Source organism: Cyprinodon tularosa, unplaced genomic scaffold (assembly GCF_016077235.1).
Source record: "Cyprinodon tularosa strain WSP-4 unplaced genomic scaffold, ASM1607723v1 ctg423, whole genome shotgun sequence".
In the NCBI taxonomy this organism is placed as follows: domain Eukaryota; kingdom Metazoa; phylum Chordata; class Actinopteri; order Cyprinodontiformes; family Cyprinodontidae; genus Cyprinodon; species Cyprinodon tularosa.
This window is the reverse complement of record NW_024039145.1, coordinates 88,287-110,000: the sequence shown is the minus strand read 5'-3', so window position 1 is coordinate 110,000 and position 21,714 is coordinate 88,287. Positions and strand designations below refer to the sequence as shown.

The 21,714-nt window shown below is 38.7% G+C and overlaps 1 protein-coding gene across 4 annotated transcripts in view; it reads left to right on the top strand.

Annotated features, from left to right (window-relative positions):
- Positions 1 to 21,714, top strand: part of epha7 (eph receptor A7) — a 157,977-nt gene that overhangs the window by 64,083 nt on the left and 72,180 nt on the right. For all 4 annotated transcript variants that reach the window (XM_038299285.1, XM_038299288.1, XM_038299284.1 and 1 more), the window contains exon 5: positions 3,825 to 4,160. In XM_038299285.1, the coding sequence (XP_038155213.1) occupies positions 3,825 to 4,160 (336 nt within the window). The remainder of the gene's footprint in view (positions 1 to 3,824; positions 4,161 to 21,714) is intronic.

Sequence of the window (21,714 nt, the reverse complement as noted above, 5' to 3'; positions counted from 1 at the left end):
GATTACTTTTTTAGAAGAAATACTATTCCTTCAATTGAATATGGTCAAAAAATATGTAGCAACAATTGCAACATTATTGGCTCTACGCTGGTGAAAAATTCAAAAAAGGAAAATTAAAATCAATCCACTGGACTTTGTTTCCAAGTTTAAAGACGTTTCTCTTCCCATCCAGGAAGGTTTTTTAATTTAAAATGTCAGAAATAGTGTTGAGTCCCAGGTTTTATAAAGTAGCCCAACAAAGTGGACGAAGAGCTCCACCCCCTTGGCTACTGTATAAAACCTCGAACTCAAAGCTATTTCTGACATTTTAAATTAAAAACCTTCCTGGATGGGAAGAGGAACGTCTTCAAACTTGGAAACAAAGTCCAGTTAAATGCTTTTAATTTTCTTTTTTTAGAATTGTTGCCTCTATTTTAACATTTTAACAATTGAGGTTCTATTTCTAATACTGAGAGCAGAACTATGATAGTAGAGTTGTGCTTAAAGCATTGCCTTTTATAGCTCAACATTTGCTGTTCAACATGCATGTTTATAAACCACTGAGGGTACTTTCTCTCATTCAGGTACTGTGTTGGCCTTGGAGCTCGTACTCTAGTCTGTGCATCCTAAATATGAGTCACACTAGGATGGCCTTTGGACCGTCCCCGTTCTCTGCACCCTGCATTGGCTCGCTATGCTTTTTTAAAATAGATTTTGAGGTTTTATTGTTTGTTTTCAGGCTTTAAATCGTCTCGCTACAAAGTATTTGTCCTAAATTTGAAATATGCAGGAGCACAACCGGTCATCTTCAAGTCAGCTGGTTTGAGAAATGCCACAGTTAAGGTATGAAGGGGGAGGTGATCAATTCAATTCAGTTTATTTCTATAGCACCAGTTCCCAACACATGTCATCTCAAGGCACTTTCCAGTTCACCAGATCATCCAGTCAGATTGATTCAAAGTTTTCTATCTAAGGAAAACCAGCTGATTGCATCGACTCATTGACTTTACAGCAGTCCCTCACACTACGCATGCTTGTAGCGACATTGGAGAGGAAAAACTCCCTTTGAACAGGAATAAACCTTCGCTGAGAGCGACTGGGGTTTAAGGAGACAGAAGCAAACATAGAAAAAGAAGCAGAGATAAAAAAGGAAACACACAGCCAGGCAGACGAGCTTCGAGCCAGCTCCCATGTCAGAGGATGAAGAGAGCACATCCAGTTAGTCACAGTCAGAGAAACAGGACTACACTGAAAAACAGACCGATCTCCAACATCTATAAACAAAGGTGTTGATGGCAGCAGCACAGCTGATATTTCTCTCCAGGATGGAGTCACAGCCAAACAGGAACAGACCAGATGAAGCTACTATGAGAAAAAGCAGAGAGAGCAGAAGGTTAGAGACTTTTGCAGTTGCCGCGCTGAGAGCAATTTACCCTCAGATATTCACACTGTTCCAGATGTCGCTCTTTTTAGGGCCAAACTGAAGACACATCTGTTCAGGCTCTTCAAAAAAAGTAAAAAAAAACAATCAACTGGAATTAGTTTAAACAAAGTCCAGTGGATTATTTTTTTAAAAACTTTTTTTGGAACGACTATAACCTGCATGACTGAGAATCTTCACCAGCGTCTGTTCAGGCTGGATTTTAATACCCAGCAATGAGACACTTTGATTCCTTTGGATTTGACTGTTTTCTACTGAACATTGTGACTTTACGTATTTTATAAAGCACTTTGGGCACCTGCTGTCTGTATATTACATTAGGATTGATTGATAGTAAAGGGAAAGTGACCCTATTACAGGTGCTGGTCATAAAATTAGAATATCATGAAAAAGTAGATTGATTTCAGTAATTCCATTTAAAAAGTGAAACTTGTATATTATATTCATACATTACATACAAACTCATATATTTCAGATGTTTATTTTGTTTAATTTTGATGATTACAAATGACAACAAATGAAAATCTCAAATTCATCATATCAGAAAATTAGAATATTGTGAAAAGGTTCAAAATTGATGGCCCCTGGTGCCACACTCTAATCAGCTAATTAACTCAAACCACCTGCAAAAGCCTTTAAATGGTCTTTCAGTCTAGTTCTATAGGCTACACAATCATGGGGAAGACTGCTGACTTGACAGTTGTCCAAAAGACGACCATCGACACCTTGCACAAGGAGGGCAAGACACAAAAGGTCATCGCTAAAGAGGCTGGCTGTTCACAGAGCTCAGTGTCCAAGCACATTAATAGAGAGGCGAAGGGAAGGAAAAGATGTGGTCGAAAAAAGTGTACAAGCAAGAGAGATAACCGCACCCTGGAGAGGATTGTGAAACAAAACCCCTTCAAAAATGTGGGGGAGATTCACAAAGAGTGGACTGCAGCTGGAGTGAGTGCTTCAAGAACCACCACACACAGACGTATGAAAGACATGGGTTTCTGCTGTCGCATTCCTTGTGTCAAGCCACTCTTGAACCACAGACAGCGTCAGAAGCGTCTAAAGAGAAACAGGACTGGACTGCTGGTGAGTGGTCCAAAGTCATGTTCTCTGATGAAAGTAAATTTTGCATTTCCTTTGGAAATCAAGGTCCCAGAGTCTGGAGGAAAAGAAGAGAGGCACTTCATCCACGTTGCTTGAAGTCCAGTGTAAAGTTTCCACAGTCAGTGATGGTTTGGGGTGCCATGTCATCTGCTGGTGTTGGTCCATTGTGTTTTCTGAGGTCCAGGGTCAACGCAGCCACATACCAGGAAGTTTTAGAGCACTTCATGCTTCCTGCAGCTGACCAACTTTTTGGAGATGCAGATTTCATTTTCCAACAGGACTTGGCACCTGCACACAGTGCCAAAGCTACCAGTACCTGGTTGAAGGACCATGGTATCCCTGTTCTTAATTGGCCAGCAAACTCTCCTGACCTTAACCCCATAGAAAATCTATGGGGTATTGTGAAGAAGAAGATGCAATACACCAGACCCAACAATTCAGGAGAGCTAAAAGCCACTATTAGAGCAACCTGGGCTATCATAACACCTGAGCAGTGCCACAGACTGATCGACTCCATGCCACGCCGCATTGCTGCAGTAATACAGGCCAAAGGAGGCCCAACTAAATACTGAGTGCTGTACATGCTCATACTTTTCATGTTCATACTTTTCAGTTGGCCAACATTTCTATAAATCCTTTGTTTTTATTGGTCTTCAGTAATATTCTAATTTTCTGATATGATGAATTTGAGATTTTCATTTGTTGTCATTTGTAATCATCAAAATTAAACAAAATAAACATCTGAAATATATGAGTTTGTATGTAATGTATGAATATAATATACAAGTTTCACTTTTTAAATGGAATTACTGAAATCAATCTACTTTTTCGTGATATTCTAATTTTATGACCAGCACCTGTATTAAAAGTCTCCTGGTGTATACTTTTATAATCAATTTATTTTTGAAACTCCATCCTATGAATTGTTTATGGTGCAATAAGAATAAATAGGAGGGGACCATTTATGTTTTTTTACTTTCACTGAATTAATAATAAACTGTATAAACAATGATGCCTAAACTCTGATTGTAAAGTGTATTCAGTCTGCACTCCTCTGCGTTCTCCCACTGACCTTGGTACCTGCCTCAGCTTACTCTGTCACTACCTGCACAGGCTTTTTTCTGGCTCTGACTCTTATTATAATTGAGTGTCAGTGTTTGGCTCTGGGGCTGGAGCTGGCATGTCCTGCAGCTTTTTTTTTTCCCTTCTCAGAGAACATATCCAGTCCATGCACACACTTGGCTGTCACTTCTCTTGGCGCTCACTTATCTAAATCTGGCTTCCTATGTGTGTCCACCTTTGACAGGACCTCCCTCGGCGCCACAGAACCTGGTCTACAACATCAACCAGACCACCGTTAATCTAGAGTGGAGCCCGCCGGCCGACGCTGGCGGGCGGAATGATGTCACCTACAGGGTGATATGCCGAAGCTGCCGCTGGGAGTCTGAGGAATGCGAACCATGCGGTCCGAACGTGGGATACTCTCCTGCACAGTCGGGATTAGTGGACACTTATGTAAGCGTCACGGACCTCCTCGCTCACGCCAACTACACCTTCGAGGTGGAAGCTGTCAACGGAGTGTCTGACCTGAGCCGGACGCAGAGGCTGTTTGCGGCGGTCAGCATCGCTACCGGTCAAGCAGGTGAGGCTGATAAACTGATATTGCTGCTTCCTTTAGGGAAGATTCTTTGTGTCTCAGTTCTTTTGTATGAAAACACAGAAATATAAAAACTTGCTCCCTGCAGCCTGTGTAGAGTTTACAGAAAGTGTGGCTGTGAGGAGCATGCACTTTGCTCCGGCTCACAGAGCATCACACATTCTCACCCTGACGGTTGACAGTTTCATTTTGAAACCCTCTCCTACACAAGCCCCCGTAATGATGCCCAATTAACATTAATGGGTGTAGCCTGATATGATCCATGATATTTCCTCCATGAATATTAACCAGATTAATTGAATGTGTGTGTCAGCACTGCAGCAGCAAACGTTATTAGCTTAGCAACGATGCAGACTGAGAGGAGTACCTAAAGACTGTGTGCTGCTTGGTCTCATGGGAGTTTGCTGTAATTAAAATGCTGTGTTTTGCAGTGACAGACTCTAAATCCCTTTTTATTCATTATTTCTATGGATCCGCTCAACGAGATTCCTCTTTCATGCTCGAGCATCCATGAAACACAGTTGGCCCAAAAGGCCATGCTCACATTGGCGGGATCAAAAGATGGCTGCAAATAGAGTATTAGAGCTCTTGCTGAATGTGCAAGTTCTATATGTGGATAACTATACCTGTCTTCTTCTCAGCATCAAGCCACATTTTCTTTAAACATTCAGTGTTTTTCATTTCAGTATTCTGAATATATATTTATTTAGAAGGCATTAGACAAATCTAGCCAATCAGCTGAATAAGCGTGCGAGCTATGATCCTGGAGAAGATGTATTGGATGTGGTTTGCGTCATGACAACCATATGCATGCTGGCATGTGGAGCTGCAGCGATGAGGCCAAGGGCGGCCCAATGTCAACTGGGGGATAAAGTGAAGACAATTAAACGGTTGTTCTCTCAGAGGCTGTCATCGTTAGCGCTGCATTGCAGACGGCACAGTTACCCGGATAAACTCCTGGAATATTAAGCCGGCGTGTTGTCAATTACTTTGAAATCATAGCTGTCTTTTATATGCCTTAAGAGCCATAGTGGATACAGGATGTAATCCCATCTTCATGTTAGGTGTAGGTGCCACCAATGTTGTTTCAGTTCATAGTTAAAAAGAATGACTTCAAAGTTCAGTAAAAGCAGATTAAAATGAACCAGTTCATAGTTCACTTTTTCACAAACCTTTAAATGAACCAATTCCAGTTCCTTTGGTAAATGAAGCTCAGATCCTCCACAATACAACCTCATATTTCAGCCTTTAAATGCGTGATCATAATATATAGAAATAACTTAATTTCTATTCAGTTTATTTCTATAGCGCCAATTCACAACCATCTTAAGGCACTTTACAGTTCACCAGATCATCCAGTCAAATTGATACAAAGGCAAGTTAAATTCAAGACTTTTTAAGACTTTTTAATGCCAATTGAAATAAAAATTTAAGACCAAATTCACAAGAAACACAAGAAAAACCTGCTTGTGACAACTTAACCCAAAGGTTTATTTGAACATAAACCACTGCACTAATGTTTCAAATTTTGAAAAGCTTCCCATACAGGAAAAAAGCTAAAAACACACAAATGACAGATATATTTGAACAATTAACAATTAACACACGTCATCTCAAGGCACTTTCCAGTTCAACCAGATCATCCAGTCAGATTGATTCAAAGTTTTCCATCTAAGGAAAAGAGTTGATTGCATCAACTCAGCAATCCCTCACATTAAGCATGCTTGTAGCGACAGTAGAGAGGAAAAACTCCCTTTGAACAGGAAGAAACCTCCAGCAGAACCAGGCTCAGTGTGAGCGGCCATCTGCTGAGGCCGACTGGGGTTCAAGGAGACGGAAGCAGACATAGAAAAAGAAGCATAGATACAAAAGCGAAATCCTGGATGCAGTTCAGGTATACAGATGTGCAGAGAATACACAAAACTTCAGAATCATACAGGAACATTCAGGTTCTGCTGAAAAGATCTGGATCCAAATGATTTCTTATGTTCCTCATTCAGTAGCAGATATTTCCCAAGATAGCTCGGATGTTTTAACTCCATGTGTGCCTTTAAATTAGAAGTGGACGTGGCTGACGTATGAATGTCTTTTTGTCCGGTAGTACAAGCAGATCCTTGTTCACAGTGTCCTTATGGTTTGCAACAACCTTTCAAAAATCTTTAGAATTTTTTTATGTAGATGGGAGGTTTCTTGGACTAATTTATTATTTTAAGTTTCATGGAAAATAAAGCTACTTTCTTTAGCTTATGAGTCACAGAAGAGGCTGGAAGTGAAATAGTTTTCTTCAAGGCGTCCCTTCTGCCTGTGTCCTTGTCTTTCCCTGTTCAGCAGAACCAGCTGTCATCAGCGTGAGTTAATCTCGCCTTGCTTCAAAAAAGGTGACTGAAGAACAGATGAGTGTGGAATAGTAAATAATGTTTGAAGGAGAGCGTGTATTGTTGGTGGCAGTTTGACGTGATCCTGCTGTTTGGAGCTGCGGTACACATCGCAACCTCAACGCCAAGACGGTTGGAGCGCTGACAGCACAGCGTGATCAGGTTTTAGCCTCAGAATGATGCCATGCTTCAGACTTTCACTGCAGTGGTTATAAGCCCCGTAGGTCTGCCCACTTACTTTCCTGGATATGGGCAGTGTGGCAAGTTCTTCTTCTGCTTCCATTTTTACCGTACAGGTAAAATCACACACAGAGTCAAATAGTTGACAGTCTTTTTGTTTTTGATAAAAAAAAAATAAAAATCTGGATAAGACAGTGGCCGTTTCTATGGAAGAGGATTAGGGCCACTCTATAAAAAAAAGTTAGCTGATTTTTAAATTTTATTTCAGTTTATTCTGACTTTTTTCTCAGAATTCTCACTTTTTTCTCAGAATTCTGAATTTAATTTCAGAATTCTGACTTTTTAGAATTTTGATTTTCTCAGAATTCTGACGTTAATCTCAGAATTCTGACTTTAATCTCAGAATTCTGACTTTTTAGAATTCTGATTTTCTCAGAATTCTGACGTTAATCTCAGAATTCTGACTTTAATCTCAGAATTCCCAATTTTTTTCTCAGAATTCTGAATTTAATTTCAGATTTCTCACTTTTCTCTCAGAATTCTGACTTCAATCTCAGAATTCTGACTTTTCAGAATTTTGATTCTCTCAGAATTCTGATGTTAATCTCAGAATTCTGACTTTAATCTGAGAATTCTGACTTTTTTCTCAGAATTCTGACTTTAATCTCAGAATTCTCACTTTTTTCTCAGAATTCTCACTTTTCAGAATTTTGAGTCTCAGAATTCTGACTTTAATCTCAGAATTCTGACTTTTTTCTCAGAATTCTGACAGCTAACAAACATGTTAGCATCAAGCCATAGCCACGTATGTTTTAGAGAGTAGCTCCCTTGTTTTAATGACCTTCTGCTCCTCCAATAATGAGGGGACCCGTCGGGCACGTAAAAAGTTGCCTAATTCCGTCATTTTCCACCAATTTGTTACTGGCCATCTCCAACAAATCTCATCTTTGTCAGTGAAGCTGAGTGCTCCCACATCTCTTCCTTCATGTTGCCCATCTACTTTAAGATTCTAAATTCTGACATTAAAGTCAGAATTCTGACTTTAATCTCAGAATTCTGACTTTATTCCCATATTAAACTGAAATAAATTATAAAAATCAGTAAACTTTTTTTTTTTAGTGGCCCTAATCCTCTTCCGTATGTTTCTCAATATGTTACATAGTGCAACATCAGCCCTGGTACTGTTTCAGTTTACAAGAACAAGAAGACGCAGAACGGACAAAGTCCCTAGATGGGGTTCTCGCCCCTCCCTCTTTACCCAGCATGCAATAGAGCAGACTTGTCTGTTCTCGAGATGGATAGCTGTCCCAGCATGCACTGCGGCAGCAGCAGCTTCCATTTAACTTAACAGTGGGTTAAGTTAAAAGTTTTTGTTGCCGTTGTTCTATAAAAGTACGTTTTAAGATCTTTTGAGGCAAGAATATTATACTTTAAGCTTCACCATACGGCCCGTTTACTGATTTATTGCTCAATTTAAAAAAAGTTTGGATGTTGAAAGGACCGTGGCAGTCAGCGGACCCTCCGAGGCTAACAGCATCCAGAGCTAATGGTCTAAAGTTAGCCCGGGCTGCTACAGGGAGGCTAACGTTAGCCCCTCTGTAGCAGCCCTCTCTCTGCATATCCGTCTGATGGCAGTTTTTTATATTCTTAGTTATTATTCTCCCACTGAATGAAAACACTAATCATTTACTATTAACAGCAGGAGGTTAAATGCAGCTCCAGACGAGCTGAGCGTGTGGTGATGTCATCAGGACGCCTCTGTTCCAATTGCCCCATATTTATTCTACATGCTCCCTTTCCCCTAGAGTCCACACTTTCCTCTGTTCTTCTCAAGAACATACTTGGCGAGAACAGAAGTCTGTACTCACGTTCTTGTGAATTGAGAAACGGCCTGCATCAAGACGATGAGGGTTTGGGATAGTATTTAAGCTGATGCTGTGGTTTACCAGTGGGAACAGGGTGTAGAGTAAATATCATTTCCTAAAAAATATATGGTGAGGATTCGTTTTTTTTTTAAAGAAATTAGGCAATGATGCAATAATTATTATTTTTTTAATTCAAACTTAGGGCTTCACTAACGATTATTTTGCTAATCAATTAATCTGTCAAATATTATTTGTTTTTTATTAATCAATTAATACTCGGATAGCAAAATGTTCTTTAAAGGAGTATTTTTTATTTTTTTTTATCAAATCAAGTGAAACTAAAACTTTTCCACTTAAGCAGAGGCGTAGCCAAAATATTTAAATATTGGTGGCCAGTGAATAACCACTATACACTGAGTGGTGGCCAAAAGTGGATAAGAGCCAGAACCTCAGAGTAAATCTACAGGAAGGAGCACAAAATCCATATTTTCTAAATAAGGACAAACTATACTTTCCTACAGCCTTTGCTAACAAATAGATGCATATATAGTTAAACATCCATGCTTTCTAAATTAAAGGTATAGTGGACAAAATTTCTGGGGCAAACATCTTTTCCATTTTAATTACGTACCTACTTTCATCAAAAAAAAATTTCTGCATAATATTAATATTTACATGCACTAATATCTACATTAAATGGATTTTTAAATTATTATTAAAGTAATTATTTATCTATGATTTCACTAAAATGGCTTGAATAGACAGTTAATTTTCTCATTACCCCATATAACGAAAAATGTAGTTCTAAAAAGAGCATGAATACTGAATGTATCAACTTTAATGTTAGTATTTTGATGTGCATTGTTAACCACAGCGGGTTAGTTGTCAAGCAATTGTTAATATATAAAACATTTTTAATGTTTTGAATATTCCCTTTGAGAGTATTACTGCTTCCATTTTAGGGGTGGCCAATGATTGGCTAAGGGCGGCCATGGCCACCTCTGGCCCACCAATCTAACTCCGCCCCTGCACTTCAGGAGTTTTGGATACATAATATTGACAGAGAGAAAAGGGTGTTTTTAATCTTAAATGCAAAATGTGCACATATTGTTTTTTGTGCAAATGTTCTATAATTGCTGCCCAACATGGGTCGCTCTGTCGGCTAAAGGCATATTTTAGTCTCTATTCCAGTTAACAATAATCGATTACTAAATTAGTTGATGATTATATCTGTAATAGATTAATCATGATGATTCCAATTAATTATTTCAGCCCTAATTCTACCCTTATTCTAAATACTTGAATAACAGAAGACTTTACTGACAGGAATATGTTAAAGTAGAAATGTATTTTAGTCTTTAATGTGTTTTATCTGTAGCATATGCTATTAAATGCTTTTAATATTTTACACCAAGTCACAATCTGACCTGGAGGACTTTTTTACATTTTGAATATTAGGTGATTAAATAATTAATTTGATCAGTTTTAACTTATATAGGAGACAGAATTTGTGTTTTATAGCCTTTAACTGGGCCTTTTTTAGCTGACTGGCCATTTTGGGAACGTCCGACTATTTAAATCCTTTATGTCACGACCCGGCCTAATTACAAAACATTAACCTTTGGATGATGATTCTCATTATCATGAATGGCGAACTGGTCTTGTTTCTTGCTTAAGTAGAGTGGGTTTAACAGAACTGATTGATGCTGGATCAAAAGAGCTGCTGTCCTGCTGAACTTTAAAATCATTGACCTTTGGTTCAACTGTTTATAAATTGGTTTAATCCTAAAATAGCGGGAGGGAAAACCCTAGTTTTTGCCACCACTTAATCTCAAATCCCGTTTTGGATTAGGGAAAACTATTAGACGCATTTCTATCAGAACATTGAAGATTCCCACAAAGATCGCTGTTTTAATGCAAGTATGGACCACTCATTACAGAAAGACTGCATTATTAAAGCTTTTTATGACTGATCATTCAGAATTGATTAACCTTTGCATGATGGGATGCTTGGGGCCCTTTGCACTGGAAGAATCTGTAAAGCATAGAATATTCTTCTGTCCCTTCTATCCCTACTTGCTGAGTGATAATCAGCATAAACTTACTCCAGCATTAGAAAGCAGTGAATGAATACAGATGGTAATGCATCTGATTAGGAATTCACACCTCTCCAAACTTTTGCGGGGAAATGTGTGAAGGGAAACTGGAGCTGCATCAGGTGCAGAGTGCTTATTGTTCCCAGAGACCTAATTACCTCTCTGTGCTGTTTTAAATGACTTTAAGTAGAGACTGCGCATTTGTAAGCCTGATTTCTCCAGCTCTGTCTGTTCAGCGGTTGAATGGTAATTCCCAGGGTTGAGGAGATGTTGCCGTTTCTACTGTCGCCTCGCGCTGGAAGTTAAGTGCATGTTTCAATCAGTGCTCCATTGTGAGTCCACAGAGCTGCAGAGCCAACCTCAGAGACCCTTGTTGTTCCTTGCTGCCTCAGCGCTCCTCAAGCACACTTGTAAACAAGTCCCTTTGTTCTTCCTTAGGAGTGGTGAGTGGGCATTGCTCATAGAATTACCGTTAATATTTATTCAAGCTAGTGTTAAGGTCTGAGGCTAAAATATTACAATGGTGTGCAGCATTCAAAAAGAATGGAAAACATGGTTTATGGGGAAAACTCAAGGAGTTGTGTTTGTTTTGTTTTGCCAAGGGCACATATTGGGTTTAAGATAAATGAAGTAGAGAAAATCTGCAATAATTTGGTGTTCAGAAGAAGGTTAAGACAAGATTAAATAATTTATAAAAACAGTTTGTTATATTTTGTATTAAAAACCAAACTGGTGATACTGGATGTGTTAACTGTGTCATTATGTTAAATATAATATTGAATCCATTGTTAACCAGTGGACCCCAGTGGCTTAAGGAGGCAATGGGTTTTAGCCGAGGCCACCTGTTAATGGGGTAAACTACATATGTGAACATTTTATGCCCAATACCTGGAATTCTTTTAGAAAATACATTTTCTATATCTTTATTTGTGAAACTAGGGGATGCATGGTTGAACAGCTGATAGCAATGGTTCACTGCTAGTTGGCCTTGAGAGGAATTCAGCATTTCTGTTGTTCAGATTTTGTAGGAATCCATTGTTACAATCTGACCATTTTATTTGAAGTTCCACTTCCTGCTTGAACATATCCTCATTTGAAGGCTTTTTTTTTTAAATCTCATACAGAAGAAAGCTGGAGCGCCCAAACCAATAGATCCCGGACTAACCCCCAAAATCTGTGCTGCCAAACTCAAATAGAAACGCAACAATTTTTCAGCAATGTTTTTAATTATGTTTAAGGATTCTAAACTGAAAATAGAAATAGAGTTTGTAGTTTGATTATAGAACAACTGAAAAAATATTAGTCAGAAACAGAGAAAATAAGTTAGGGTAATGGTAAAATGTATTTTTTTATTAAACTAATTGTTTCCTGATGTTTTCTTATAATTTTATAACACTTTAGCTATTAGCTACACTTTTCTATATTATTTTTATATGAATGAAAAATTCATTTGAATAACGTTTAAAATTCACAAAAAATATATATCTATAAAAAAAAAATATTGCAAAATGTCATCCTTCATTTGCTAACAGGGTAGGAGCCTTAATGATCCGTGTCTTCTCTATTAGCAGCACTGATAGCAGGCTGCTGCAAATAATCATTTTATAGAAGGAATGTTTTTTTTTTTTTTCTTCTGGTCTTATTTTAGACAAAAAGTTAAGATTAAGTTTTGCTTCAGTTTTGTTCTAGTATGAGGTATCCTAACACCGGCAGGCAGCTACTTCAACAGATAAAGTGCTATTTAATGCATGAGAAACTTCTGCATGTTCAAAAGGAGCTGTTTCATCTAGGGTTGCCTAGAGCATTGTTTTATATCAGTTTTCCCAGATTTGTGAGCGAGCCGGCCAGACTCCTATTTGTTAGCAGCAGATTTTAAAGATGTAGGTTTTGATTTTTTTTCCCACTTCCAGATATTTTAATGTAGTTCCTTCTTTGCTTCATTTGCTTGCACATTAGTTTGTGGATGCAGGATGATGCCCCAAGTAAAAAAAAAAAAAACAGCTTAAAGCTTTAAAGAGCACAGCAGGCCATTCTCTTTGGTTCAATCTATCTGTGCAGAATGAGGAACAAGGACACAGCAGAGTGTAAGCTAAGCATTTGCCTTTGATCTGAGGAGCTTTCCTGCCTTTGCATTCCGCTACTGTTTCCATTTATTTTAGCTATCACCGCTCCTCTTTTTCCTCCAGCAGCTCAGCGTCTGCCCTTTAGAGAGAACCTCAGCAGTTTTCTGCATGGTCTGATATTTAAGAGCAATTATCTTTCAGAAACAAAGAAGTGATAATTGATACTCAGCTCCTCACCAGTAACCTATATGTCCTCTTTATTGACACTTAATCATCGCTTAATGGATATTGTTCTGTGCATTTGTGAAAGTAACACTCTGGGAACAATAACAGCATTGATTTATCCCCGTTTGTGTTCTAATCTTCCATGGTGGCCCTAAACAGAAGAATTGATTGATTCTGAGGAGTCCCTGCTGACCTGTGCCAGCCAGTGTAATTTTCTAGTTAAGCGGATCCTCCTTTGTAGCATTTGTCCCTGGTTTTACGTTACCTGGGAGCCCATTCTTTTCACCTCCCCCAAACCCTCTGCCCCGCCCTCCCCCGCGTACTCCTGGTAATTTGATGAGAGCTGGGCAAAGCAGTAAGAACCAACAGCTGCAATAAAACTGCGGTGGTCTCAGAGCGGCGGCTCGGAGCACTTAACCTGTAGCTTTTCTGTAAATGGCTCCTGATTTGTCTGTCACCCAATCCGTCAGCAATGAATAATTTTCATGGAAGGTGCACTTTAATTACTTTCCCATTTAAATGGCATTATCGTGGCCTATCTAGGTAATTAATCTCACCAAGTATCCTGTTTCAACCTTTTATTGCTGGCAGACGAGCTCGCTAAATCCCCCCGAATCTGCTGTGCTTGAATGAGTCCTCCCTCACAGAAGCTGGCATTGCGTCCTTTCCTTTCATTCGCTCCCCGTCGCCGGCGTTGGACACCCCTTTCTTTTGGTGCAGGAAGCCTGTCAAAGCGACCGGCTGTTTCAGCGCCTTGGAAAGAACTCAGGCAGAGACATTCATGCTGGGTAACAGACAAGAACAGACCTCAGCAGACTGATACAGAAGCTTCAGATATTGCTTCCTGATACTTTTTCTACTCTTAAACAAAAATAGCCCATCATTGCAGTATAGTTTGGGCCCAGAATGCCTCTTTCAGTTGCTGAAGGAGCTTAGAAGTCAAGCAGCTAACTGTTTCTGCCAGTATAAGTATCCATAGATGCCTTATGGTGCTGTCTAAGTGCCCTGGGCAACATTTAGACAATTTACTGTAGATTTTGTGTCTAAAGCCATCTGTTTGGGACGCCCCCTTCATGTTTAACGAGTGTACTGCACCTCATTTTCATTCAGTATAACTTATTTTTCCGGTTATATTATGAAAAAATCCCATAAAACATTGAAAACGCTGACATCTGAAATAGTTTATTAGTATGTTTTTTCAACTTTCTATCAACTGTAAGGTTAGCAATTAATCAGATTTGCATTTAGTACATTTATTTAGCGTGTAGCCCAGCCCTGTTTGACACATTTTTCAAACAGCAGATGTCGGTGGACATAAGGCTCTATTACAGGGGTTGTTTTTCCTTTAAATAGATCCTCCTTTGTGGCATTAAAATTAGATTACAGAGATGTGAAAGTTTTCTGTTTTCTCCTTTGCATTTTTTTATTATTTTTTTTGCATAAAGTGAGTTTAGTTCTATTGTTTTTTTGGGAGAATGTTTGAGTTGGCTCAAGATTTTATTTTTTCTATTTTTGTTCCACACACACAAAAAAAACACCTTTCATTTTCTCAGGTAAATCTACAAAATTATTTCGAAGATGAACAATTAAGGATTGATTCACATTGGTCCAGCAATGATTGCCTAATAAAGAATGATAATAAACACATCAAATACTACAACCTGTGCTTTAAAGATCGCTGGCCTGATTTCATAATATATAGGAGTCCATTTTAGGGCTCAGGGCCAAAAAACATTTATCTCTTATTTATTCCAACCAATTCTGGCGTATTAATATATTTTTCTCATTTAACTTTCATAATGAAAATGAGGTATATTGCATTGAAAAATTTGCTTAAAGTCACCCTCCCAGAAGGGTAATTTGAAGGGTAACGTGCTTGTAAAATAGTTGTGTTTTCTATAGCGCCAATTCACAACACATGTCATCTCAAGGCACTTTCCAGTCCACCAGATCATCCAGTCAGATTGATTCAAAGTTTTCTATCTAAGGAAAACCAGCTGATTGCATCAACTCATTGACTCTTCAGCAATCCCTCACACTAAGCATGCTTGTAGCAACAGTGGAGAGGAAAAACTCCCTTTGAACAGGAAGAAACCTCCAGCAGAACCAGACAACTAACAATGAAACATTTGCAGCTTTTGGTATCACACAGAGTTTGATTATTAGTTATAATTACACATCTATGAACAAACACTGATAAACCAAAGTCAAATGGTTGTACGGAAGTCCAAGAAGTGATTTAGTTATAAAGAAAAATCCAGATTTTCCAAAAATGAAATAATAAACTAAACAATGCATTAACCAATTTTATCGATTAATCACACAACCCTAATCGGTTCAGATTCCAAAATGAACTGTACTCCCAGAACAGAAACCCACTCTAGCATTGGGTTATTTCTTTACCTATGGAACACCAGATATTCAAACCTAGTTGTTTTATCATGTTATTTTTTTGGACAAACTTGTCTGAAAAGCAGGGAAAACTTTGTAAAAAGTGTTTTATTTTGACTTAGATTTATACAGAGAGAAACAGAAGTTCTTGTATACTTTATTAAATATTTCAGCTCTTAGTTATTCAGAAATATCTTTAAACAAGAACATGAATGAGGAGCAATGATGCTTTCCAAGAACGTTAGACTTAATAAGGCTGGTTTTTATGGAGGACCTGACCAGTTAGCACATTTTGACCCCTGATTGTGGCTTATTCAGTAAATGGCAGCACAAAACTAAATCTTTAGATTCTTCTTGCAGGATGTGCTCTTCTGTTATTTATGTTTTTATATCTATGTTTTCTCTGGTCTAACATTTTCATGTGAAAGCACAAACAAAGCAGACAATTAGCAGGACAGCCTCATCCCTAAAACTGGGACTTTTGGTTGATATCTTTAACTTGCAGCCTTTTATTTGGCCCTCTTTACAATATTGTTACCATAGAAAGTAACTTTTACATTTTGGAGAAGGCTGATAAATATCCCTGCACGGCATACTGCACAGCTGTAGTCACGTCTCAAAACTAAATGGTGCATAAAGTCGTGGTAAAAAACGAAAACATTCTTTTCTAAAACAAATGTAGAAATGCCTCCAGCAACAAAGTCATTATTCCAGCAAAGCAGACAAAAAGCCAAACTGTGGGAAAAAAGGAAAAACCAACACATCATCATAATATGAAGAAGAAAGAATAAAGATGTGGACTTCAAAAGGTACAAGCCTGGATTCCATTAGATGTGGTTCTATAACATCTCATCATCTGTGACGTTGATTTCTCCTCTCCTTGGCACTCAGGCTTACCGCAGTGAGAGCCTTTCAGAAACGGGGCATTATGTCTGCCCGGGTGCAAGCAGTTCACCAGGACACAGCAGGAATTCTTTAGTCTTTGCAAAATGGCATCTCAGAACAAAGAAAATAACTAAATGCTTCTAGCACATAGTGCAGGAAATTAAAAACGGTGAATAATTGTTGGTGTGGAGAACAACCGGAGATCATTTTGAATAAATGCTTCAGAAAACGTAATCATGCATTTTTCAAACCTTAAAACACCTAAAGTGAATAAATAAAGCGTCCCGAATCTAAAGTTGAAGGACTTCTTCCACTGCTTCATACCTATAGAGCTTTGGTTTCATTAATATTCAAGTATTCTGTTCTTTGTTATGTTCCGGCTTTCATGTATTCTTGGCACAAATTCCACATTTTCTTGTAAGGCTGCAAATTAGTGCAATATTAGCTTTTAATGAGGCAGTGATAGGCCTGTCACAATCAACACGAAATCAATTAATCGCATGTTAATGATCACATAAATGAGAAGAATCATTTACGTTTGAATACTTGTTGGTTTTCCTTGTGTCTCCCTCTCTGTCTGCTAAACACTCCGGATCACATAAGGTTTCACTCTCGTGCATCAGCCTGCACTCCACCCTCCCCTTTTTGTTTTCCTAGCACAGAGAGTGTAGCATGAGAACCTTGTGATTGAAGAATAGCAAAGCGGAGAAATGCTAGTTGAGGTTTGGTTTTTAACACATAACGTGACAGCTGCAGTGTGGGAGCACTTTGGATTCAAACCATATGGCAATATTATCATTTATCACAATCATTTCTGGAACATTTTATCATCCAGCGTAATTTATTATCATGACAGGCTTAAGCAGTGATTTTAAACAGGTAGGGTTGAACAGTATTGAGGTTTGGTTCATTTAAATTTAATGAAATTTTAAGTTACACAACCTTTGATGAAATCTCAAGGTGTGCAACATTGTAGTTTCATGCTACCAAATAATTCCCCCTTAATGTGTAATGTGTAAATCCCTTTATTTTCCCACAATGGGGAAATTCACTCTCTGCATTTGATAAATCCCATTGGGGAGCAATGGGCTGCCATTGTGCCCAGTAACCCAGGAAGTGCAGGCTGTGGGGATTGAACTGGGTACTTGCAACCCTCTCAGAGCATAAACGTACTGCTCTAACCACTAGGCCAACACTCCCCACAATCCCCATCAATATAGGTAATATTTGAAAGCAATTCTAACAACCACCCTGGAGGGACGATGCTTCACAGATCATAGATGTTTTATGAATCAAGAGGCGGACCTGATAAATAAGCCAGAACAAGGAAGCAGGTTTAAAGGTTTTTTGAACCACAGAAAATATTCAGGAACAAACACTGGAACCACTTTATCAAACAGTGGAAAACACTGATGCACAGATTAACTGAACAAACTGGGTCAGGCAGGGGCAGGCAAACACGAAATACTGGACCGTTTACACACAATGACTTTCAATAATCTGGCAGCAACACAATCCAGCTTCAGTGGGCGACAGTGGCGTTGGATGTAGGAGTTTGCCCTGAAATCTAAGGATTGACGGTTCAAGCCCCGGCTCCGACTTTCACTGTCGTTGTGTCCTTGGGCAAGACACTTCACCTGCATTGTCTACTGATGGTGGTCAGAGGGCCCGGTGGCGCCAATGTACGGCAGCCCCGCTTCTGTCAGTGAGCCCCAGGCAGCTGTGGCTCACTGAATGGGTGAATGAATGTAGTGTAAAGCTCAAGTCTCCTAACTTGAAAAAAGACACTATATAAGTACAGGCCATTTACCATTCACACATATCACATCACATGTTCACCCCATCATCCGCCACAAAAAGTTCCTGTACTGCAGTCCTTACTCTCTCTGTGTCTCTGACTGACTTGCTTAACGGCACATTTGGGTTTTAGAAATTGACTCATCTTGCTCTGTCATCAGTCACAAACAGACAGGATCTGTATATCTGATGGATAATGGGAGGAGCTATGCATCATGCTGTGCTGAAACATTACAGCTAGGAATTACCACAATGTCTAGAAAAGCTTCTATTCCTTCTTACAACATGGAGGAAGCTTAGATGAAGGAGTCTATGTAAATAAGTGGACAGGGAGAGGCAGGTGTATATAAGGAGGATCACAGGTGCATCAGACTCCCTCTAATTAGTAGCGGCAGGTGTTATTGGTAGGGATACGAGGAGAGGGCGCTGAGCATCCAGAACAGAACAGGCATTCAGGAAGGATCAAAACAAATTCCCACAACACAGGAATGACAGGGCAGATGCATTACAGGATGCAGAAGTCTGTCACACTATTCTGTATCTGTCCTTTCAGTTTTAGGAGCATGGCAACACTCAAAGCTGTAGGGAATACCTTGCTTTGTGTATGCAACTGTAGCATGCACATCCTGATTTCTGGTTCAGGCTCTCACAGTACGTTGAAGGTATCTGACTTATTGATAAAGGCTTTTCCAGGTGTAGACCTATTTTCCCTGTATCATATATACACTCTTCTATATAGTCAGTGTAGCTACAGTGAAATATTGCAGCAATGACCCAATAATAATGAACACGATGGGAATACTTACTCACGTCGGCATGCAGGAAGCTTGAAACCGATAATAGCTGATCTTTTGTCAGATTCAGTCACATTAAAGCTCCATGAGCCTGGTTCTGCTGGAGGTTTCTTTCAGTTAAAGCAGATTTTTCCTCTCCACTGTTGCTGTATGCATGTCCATTAAAAGTGGATGGCTATAAAGCCAATGTCTCAATGCAACCGGTTGAGTTTCCTTAAATAGAAAATAATTGAACCAACCTGCATGGATTAATTGATGGAGTCTTTAAAGGGCTTTGAGCTGACATATGTTGTAAATTATTGCTTAATGATTTTGAATTAAGTTAAAGACGTGTGACAGTTGCTGTTGTCTCTGGTGACAGAGAAAGCAATGAGGTCATAATAATGATAAACAAGATAAAACAATAGCAGAATATGGGAGTTAAATACAATGAATGCAAAATGCAGTTTATCTTTTGTGTTTTTGGATTTCGTCTGAAGCTGGTTAGCGTAAATTGCGTGAATCTTTCTGGGCTGTTCTGAGCTGAAGCACAAAAGAAGTATTTTTAAGAAACCTTCCTGATAAGGTCATGGTGGACCTGATGGCAACAGCTGCTCAAAAACCCACATTACTGCATTTGACATTTTCTCCTATTCTTGTCAACTTAAAGCAGAGAAACAATGTTAATAAGATGTCAAATTCCATATGTGGATTCACATTTTGTTGCTTCATTGTTTTACCATTTTTTTTTGTATATATATATATATATATATATATATATATATATATATATATATATATATATATATATATATATATATATATATATATATAATATATATATATATATATATATATATATATATATATATATATATATATATATATATATATATATATATATATATATATATATAATTCTGGTTGTATACAAATTAGAGTTTTTATCATACCAACATTTGAGCAGGAAAACATTCATGGCTTGATACAATTCTCTAAACTGCTAACGGAAAGCTCTGCTTCTACACCTTGAAGCTTTCTCTTTCCAGTTCTTTTTCCTGAAAAGAGATCACTCGGAGCAAACCATTTAAATAACACTTCATAACTTATATGTATTAAATAACCAGGAGACATGACAACAGATTCTGATAGAAATGATAATCTTACTCAGATCAGAGAAATTGCTTAGAGTTACAGAAAGCAGCTGCTTACCACCGGGCTCACTTCTCAGGAAGTGGCCTTGCTTAAGAGTTAAAGAATAATTTTATACAACTCCACATCATTTTATTCAATTCTATTCAGTTTATTTCAATAGCACCAATTCACAACACATGTCATCTCAAGGCACTTTCCAGTTCACCAGATCATCCAGTCAGATTCAATGTTTTCTATCTAAGGAAAACCAGCTGATTGCATCGACTCATTGACTCTTCAGCAATCCCTCACACTAAGCATGCTTGTAGTGACAGTGGAGAGGAAAAACTCCCTTTGAACAGGAAGAAACCTCCAGCAGAACCAGGCTCAGTGTGAGCGGCCATCTGCTGAGGCTGACTGGGGTTCAAGGAGATAGAAGCAGACATAGAAAAAGAAGCATAGATACAAAAGGCAACTGTCAACCAGCTCCACAGGCGGCCCCGTCCAGGAAACACACAGCCAGGCAGACGAGCTCCGAGAGAGTACATCCAGTTAGTCACAGTCAGAGAAACAGGACTACACTGGAAAACAGGCCGATCTCCAACATCTATAAACAAAGGTGTTGATGGCAGCAGCACAGCTGATATTTCTCTCCAGGATGGAGTCACAGCCAAACAGGAACAGACCAGATGAAGCTACTATGAGAAAAAGCAGAGAGAGCAGAACCCCATGGAATATGCTTTGCAACAGAATCAGAGTTGATGTTAAAAATAAATGGAAAGAAAATTGACAATTTACTGCAAATTGACAATATTTTAAGGTTGGTGGAAAAATTATTATTTTCATGTGCATAATCAGAAAAATAAAATAATAAATATCAAAAGAACACTGGTCGTTATTATTAATACCATATTGCCCCGCTCCCACAGACTGACCTTAACCCCACACTGCTCCCCAGGCCCCACACAATGGCAGCCCACTGCTCCCTAAGGGGATGGGTTAAATGCAGAGAGTGAATTTATCTAATGTGAGGACAAACCTGATATACAAAACATTGATTGACTGACTGTTTCTTCTATTAACTATTTAATAATAAATCCTATTTCTTCCTAACCCTATAAAGAGACTTCTGTGAAACTGGCTTGCATAGACTTGCTCCTAAATGACATTATTGACGGGTTAATTTGCCTCGCTGATGCTTGTTCCAACATGGGCTACTGTCATTTTTTTTTTGCTAGTTTTGTTGGAATTGCCATTGTTTGGTTTTTCCTGCTTCTCCAGCTCCATATAGTGAGAGAGAATCATTAATATGGAACATTTGCAGAGAAGATGGCCTGAGAAGATGCAGCGGTCTGTTTATGTGGAACCTGTGACAGTAAACACTGATTCACATTCGGCCTCATCCTATGGGTGTTGTTCCCCCAGAACAGACTCAGACACACGCTTCAATTATTCAGACCTCTGCAAGGCAGCAAAAAGAGATTGACGCAATCTTTCTGTCTTTTTTTTTCTTCATTTTTGAGCACTCAATCTAGTGTTTACCTTCTATGTAAAGGCTTACTTATTCAGCCGGGCTCTCATTTAAAAGGAATGTCTCTTTTTGATAGGATCTCTGTTGTTCTCATTTCTCAACTCAGACCATATTATCATTGCACCTTATCAATGCTTGCATGCATGATGCAATAAATGGTTTTCTGCAAATATTGGTATATATATAGATGATTTGCATGGAGCAAGTGAAGCGTTTTGCAGTTT